This window comes from Chrysochloris asiatica, unplaced genomic scaffold (genome assembly GCF_000296735.1).
Source record: "Chrysochloris asiatica unplaced genomic scaffold, ChrAsi1.0 scaffold00025, whole genome shotgun sequence".
Taxonomy (NCBI): Eukaryota; Metazoa; Chordata; class Mammalia; order Afrosoricida; family Chrysochloridae; genus Chrysochloris; species Chrysochloris asiatica.
Genome location: NW_006408543.1, coordinates 17,097,017 through 17,103,825, shown reverse-complemented (window position 1 = coordinate 17,103,825; position 6,809 = coordinate 17,097,017). Strand labels below are relative to the sequence as shown.

Genomic DNA, 6,809 nt, shown 5'->3' with positions numbered 1-6,809 from the left:
ATCAGGAGGGAGGAGACCCTGGAGAAGGACATCGCACATGGTACAGTGGAGGGTCAACAAGATGGACTGGCACCGTGGCAGCAGCAACGGGCTCAAGCGTAACAACGATTGTGAGGACAGCACAGAACCAGGCACAGTTTTGTTGCATTGCACACAGGGTCACTAAAAGTCGGAACTGACTCAATGGCACCTAATATCGTTACTTAATAACTTTAAAATATTCATACTCAGGGCTCTTTTCCTACAGAGAAAGGGTTCTATTCATCTCTTACTCAATTATTTTCTAAAAATAAATGAAATTATTATCTTTATCATCATTATCACCTCTTGGAAACCTTCCAAATCCTTTAGTATTTATCTTACAGTGTGCAAGTTTTCCTTCACCAAATAAACAAAACCCCATGACCAAATAGCTAAGTATAGAACGGCTCTTCCTCCATTTCCTATTTTTAAAACTACGAAGCATTAGACATCACACAATACTATCACTTACAGAGATTTTTGAAGGTGGGGTTACATCCAAAGAATAGTCCATTTCCTGTGTGCTGAGAGTTCTCAGTGACAGTGAGCATTCTCCAATGGTTTTCTTCCTGGGCGTCTGAGTTTGAATCTTAAACACAAGCCTTACTGTTTGCAGACTTTGGAGTTTAATAGCAAATACAAAAGTTTCCATAAACTCAATAGCCTTCAAAACAGACACACATACACAAAAACACATAAATTAAAAAAAAATTTTTTAGTTTGCTTTGCCATTTATAAAATTTTAAATAGCATCTTATAATCTAAGAAGGATATATGTAATTACTTTGTAATAAATATACTTTAATGCAAATAAAAAAGAGAATGGTTAGGACTTGCTATGTAGGATTTCTGAGGAGTAACTGGTGGATTTGAACCTCCAACCTTCTGGATAGCAGTCCAGTGCTTATCTTACAGTGCCACACCAGGACTCACATTAAGAACTTGAATTATCTTCTTTACAGTGTTCCCTCATCTGTCTTAGGCTTCAACTTCTCTTTTCTATTCGTCCCAATCAGAAAACCAACCAAAAAGGAAAATAAGAGTTTAACATTCTCTCAGAAATATCCCCTATAGGCACTGAGTCAGTGTTTTCCAAGCTATGGTAATTTTTGAGTGTTCTTTTGTCAGTATTTTAAAGCCTTGGCTTACCATAAGCTATCATCTTAACATAAGACAGTTCTTTGTATAATACACCTTCCTGTCTTCTAACTATGGGGTATCCTTTTTGTAAAGGAACTTGTTGACAAGATAGCTTTGCAACTAACATCACTGTTGTGAGCAATGCACCCTAATTTCTAAGTTTATTGCAGATGGTTATATCATACAGGCGTGTGTTTCTGAATGCCTCCCAACCACTTGAGCTATCTTTAACTTTCAGAGTCCCAACCATAGAATCACACCAGTAATATAATAGACATAAAATGTTGGATTTTTTTAACTTCAGGGTACTGAGCTTACAGATGAAACATTTTGTAACAACACCACTATGTTGTTGTTAAGTGCTGTTGAGTCAGTTCTGACTCATAGTGACCCAGGAGTGGTTGGTGGGTTTGAACCACCAAACCAGCCGTTCAAACCAAACTTGAGGTCCAGTGCTTAGCCACACCAGGACTCCTTTACCACAATAGAAGACTCCCAAAGAAAACACAAACAACTTGATACAGAATCACAATTTTAAAAATAAAAGATTTTATACAAGTTTTAATGAGAAGATTTTCTTCCTAGTTAACTTGGTCTTATTTGAAAACCAAAAAGCAAAACTGTTTAAGAAAATTCAGAAAGCATTCACTTGTGAATGTCAGGATTGTAACTAGAGTTAAGATTGATTTCCTTCTAGATTTTCTATAATGCGTACTCTCATAAAGTGAGATTGTTACACACGATTTTGATTACTGCCTTTTTAACCTACTAAGAACATTTTCCCATGTCCTTAAAAACTCTTCCTAAATGTCATTTTTTCATCATTGCCTAATAATCCATCACATACAGGCATACTTCGGATATATTGCGGGTTTGGTTCCAGACCACCACAACAAAGGATATATTGCCATGAAGCAAATCACACACGTTTTGGTTTTCTGGTACATATAAAAGTTACATTTACAGGGATACTGTTGTCTATCAAATGTTTAATACAGTTGTTGTTGTTAAGCGCTGTCAGTTGGTTCCGACCCATAACAACCTTGTATAGGGTTTCCAAGGGCAGGCTGGTGGGTTTGAACTGCCAACTTTGTGGTTCAAATTGACCTTGCAGTCCAACACATTACCCTGCAGCACCACCCCATTATGAAAATGTTGGAAATATTATGAGAATTAACAAAATGTGACACAGAGACACAAAGTAAGCATATGTTGTTAGAAAAATGGTGCCAACAGATGTTCTCAGCATACGGTGGCCACAAACCTTTAATCTGTACAAAACGCCTACGTGCGGAACATAACAAAGAAAACTGCAATATAACAAGGTATGCCTGTACTATGATTTTGCTCATCCACTTCCCTATCTGAACACTTACAGTATTTCCAATCTTCCACTCTGAACAGCATTTTTCTGATTGTTTCCACGGAAGATTATAGATTGTTTCCACAGGAGATTAACCATGTCAGTAAGTATAAGCAATGAAAAGTTTTGATGTGTATTGTCAACATAATTTACAGAACATTTTATGTTCTAGAGTACTTAAAAAAAATATTTCCCATTTGTAATAAGCAAACTAAGTAAATAAACAAGAAAATAAGGGAAGGAGGAAAGAAAAGAAAAGAAAAATGTGTCATTAAAATTTGTATTTTTATGATGAATAGTAAATCTTTTCATGTTTGCTAGTCATTTGTAGGACCTTTTTTTGTTTGTTTACTTTTTATCATGAATTGAGTGAAGGTTTACAGAGCAGATCATCAGTTTTACCTTCAACAATTCATACACGTCAGTCATTTCATCTCCATGACTGCAATCCCCTCCGCCTACCATCACTCATCCCACTTCCTCCCTGTGTTTCCTGTTTCTAATCTTCCTCCTTTCCCAACCCTTCTGAACTTTGTCCTTGAGTAAATGATGCCCTTTTGATCTTAAAATTTTCTTTTAATACACAGGGCATGTAATCTGTAGGTTTTCCCAATATAAAACACTCTCTTATGACAATTATCTTCCATAGATAAAAGAGAGAAATATCAGAAAGACAGAAAAATAAATTCAAACACAAACATCAGCTGCTTACATTAGAGCCTTCCTTTGCTGAAGACTTGAAGTGCACTGGTTTGGGCAAAGTCAGTATTCCCTTTATAGAAATAGTAGGCGCGTCTCCATAACTAGAAGGCCAGATCAAATCTTTGCACTAAAAAAATTCAAAATAGTTTGAATTTTAGAAAAAAAACCTCTCATAATACAAATACTTCATGTACTTCTTAAGCTGATGATTTCATAAAAGCAGTATAAGTAAACTGTAGTCCAGCGAGACCTCTTGTTTCATCCACATTAAAATAATTTCAAATATAGTATTATAGATTTTTTGCAGTAAAATCACACATACTTTCCTCAATATAAAGATTTTTGTTAGTGCTTTATTAAGTATTCTTTCCTGTAAAATAATATGTTATCGTTGCTAAGTGCCGTTGAGTCATTTACGACTCATAGTGAACCTGTACAGGGTTTCAGAGGCTGCAAATCATTACGGGAGCAAAATGCCTCATATTTCTCTTGTGGAGAAGCTGGTGGGTTTGAACTGCTGACCTTGCAGTTCGCAGTCCAGTGCTTACCCCACAGCACCACCAGAGCTCCTGCAAAATAATAATTTTTATTGTTGTTAGGTGTCATCAAGTTGGTACTGACTCAAAACGACCTTATGCACAACAGAACGAAACACTGCCGGTCCTGCAACAACCTCACAACCGTTGCTATACTTGAGTCCATTGCTGCTGCCACTGTGCCAATCCATCTCGTTACGGGTCTTCCTCTTTTTTACTGACCCTCCACTTTACCAAGCATGATGTTCTTATCCAGGGACTGGTCCCTCCTGATAATATGTTTGAAGTACTAGACACACGAAGTCTTACCATCCTGGCTTCTAAGGAACATTCTGGCTGTACTTCTTCCAACACAGATTTGTTTGTTCTTTTGGCAGTTCACGGTACTCTTAATATTCTTCTCCAACACCATAAACCAAATGCATCAATTCTTTTACAGTCTTCTTTAGTCATTATCCAACTTTCACATGCATATGAGGTTACCGAACTAATACAAAACTACTACAAGTCTACATTCCAAAGGTATTGGTCCATTCTCCACAACAGGACAACAAACAGATGCTGTAATGTTCATTCAGTTTTATAAGAAAAGTCAGTGTTAATTTACCTGTAAAACTGTGATCCAGATCTGCTCTACAGAGGAATTATAAAACAACTTCACATTCAGTCTCCCGAATTCTCTCTCATCTCCTGACAGAGTAATTGTATCTGAATTGTCAGAGAACAAAGATGTTTGCCGTGTCAATGTTAAGCTTTGATACAACCCATTTTAAGAGCACAACTGAAAAATGCTCTTTTCTCTTTTATTTTGTTGCTGTTGTTGAGAACATACACAGAAAAACAGAAGCCAATTCAACTGTTTCTACATACATAATTTAGTGACGCTGACTATTCAGCATATTGTGCAACCCCATTAACATCAACTCACTGGCCCCTAATCTTCCTAGTTGCTGCTCTCCATTTGATCCCATAAAGACAGATCTTAAAAGAGAATAATACTCAAGGCAGACATTTTTTACTACTTAGCTAAACCATTTTTGGTTTTAAGCCAACTTCAAAGATATTTTTGGTTTAAGGTTTAAAGGTTACCTCAGGGGCTCACCCAGCCTCCATGGCGCCAGAAAATGGAGTGCACTGAATTTAAAATTCTGCTCCACATCCCCCTCCCACTTTTGTTCAGGATTTTTCTAGAGAGTTTTGTTCAGTAATGGTAACCAAGCATCATGCTGTCTTCCACTTTCATGGTAAAGGAGGTAATTGTTCATGGAGGTAATTAGCCACACAGTCCATAAAAATGCTACTATTTCTTAAAGTTGTCAATTAATAACATACTATCACATGTCAAGGTTTTTAATGATGGCATTAGGCTGATAAATTTAATACTGACTTAAATTTCAGTATGAGGGATTTAAGTTCAAACTAAGAAAATCCTTTCCAAATAACAGTAACAAGATCTCAATAATGTCTGCTTCTGGAAGCTCTTTTATTAGTAAGCTTTAGAGCAAACAGAAGGTATGTAACTTCTTCACCATTTTTTTTTTTTTTTAAGGTGCAGTTATGCCTAAACATTGAGGAATGGACCACATGATCTGAGCACAGTCTTTTTCTCCTCATATTCACACGACACCGTCGTGTTAGTTAGAAACCATTTCCTTAAGCAGAAAATACAGAATATTTCATTGCTTACCCAGGCTTCTGTTACTCCCCTGAGAATTCTTCCTTGAAGAAGAGCTACTGGGTACACTGGACAATGAATCATGTCTCTACAAACAAAATTATCTAGTCAGGGATAGCACAACAAACATTAGGGATTCGGATACTTATGCCTCAATACCAATCCTAGTACCAAAGAGTGTTACAAGTTAGAATTCCCCACTTTTAGATAATCAAAGGAATAAAAAGCTTTGTATATGTGTATTTATCAGCAAAGTCTTCAATCTCCTTCTAGGTAAAAGACGTGAAAATATTGGCTGGTTTAATTTTTGTAGAAAGAAAAAAAGATTACTGCTCTTTTTTCCAAGTTTCATACTTAAAAGTACTAATGAAAATCAGAATATTCAAGGGTTGCTGTTGTTGTTGTTGTGTGCTGTGGAGTCTGTTCCGACTCATAGCTACCCTGTACAGGGTTTCCGAGACTATAAATCTTTACGGGAGCAGAAAGCCTCATCTTTCTCCCACGGAACAGCTGGTAGTTTCGAACTGCTGACCTTGCGGCTCGCAGCCCAATTCGTAACCACTACGTAAGTGTTTAAAAAAAAAAGATAGCTAGTAGGGTTCCAGTTGATACACGCCCAGGTTTATTCTAAACTAAACACGTTTCAACATGTCTCTGTGATCAGTGGATGGCTGCAGACAAGTTCTCTCACGAACACACTCGTCTTAGTCTCATTAGAGTGCCTTCAAAACACAGGTCCAATCAAAACAGTGGTTTCCAGGGGCTCTGCTGGGCCAGTAAAATTCAAGGCAGAGTGTTCAGCTCAGAAGGTCATGGCAACTGTATTTTAGAATCCTAAAGGGTAATTTTGTTAGATTTCCTCAAAGGCCACAGGACAACCATGGAGGCTTTTAGGAAGAAGTTTCAAGAAAATAAAAAGCTGTTTGGGACTGCAAGCACTGAGATGCTGAGGCCGTGTGTCATGGATGAAAATCCAACACAAAGGCCCCACTCAGGATTGCTAGCCAGGGACACTGAGGGCCAAAGGAAGTGACCTCCTGACGTCCCAGGTTTACATGGACCCTGAGGGCCAAGGAAGTGTCCTCCTGACGTCCCGGGTTCATAGGTTTTTGCGAACACTGGATGGCTACCTCTGTGCAATTCTTTTTAGTCTTAATATTGTTCATTCTGTACTTGTTCTCTATGCTTCTAACTCTAGTAATTGTACTTTCTGAGAAGATGGTTTCTTACGTGCCTCTCTTAATGTCTCCACTGTGTTGGCAGTACGTAAGGTCCTGGGAACAAATCTCTCTGAGGGACAAGCTCTGGCCACCTGGCAAGCATGTCAAAACTATTCTTCATTAAGTAATTCAGTTATGCTTGATATTAATTT

The 6,809-nt window shown here is 37.6% G+C and overlaps 1 protein-coding gene across 2 annotated transcripts in view; it reads right to left on the bottom strand.

The window, feature by feature from the left end:
* TC2N (tandem C2 domains, nuclear) overlaps positions 1 to 6,809 on the bottom strand; it is a 42,918-nt gene that overhangs the window by 22,495 nt on the left and 13,614 nt on the right. Inside the window, exons 5-8 of one of the 2 annotated variants that reach the window (XM_006839568.1) lie at positions 5,450 to 5,525; positions 4,370 to 4,470; positions 3,237 to 3,353; positions 494 to 685 (exon numbers count right to left, since the gene is read on the bottom strand). In XM_006839568.1, coding sequence (XP_006839631.1) covers positions 494 to 685; positions 3,237 to 3,353; positions 4,370 to 4,470; positions 5,450 to 5,525 — 486 coding nt within the window. The remainder of the gene's footprint in view (positions 1 to 493; positions 686 to 3,236; positions 3,354 to 4,369; positions 4,471 to 5,449; positions 5,526 to 6,809) is intronic. The other variant, XM_006839569.1, reaches the window with a different exon arrangement.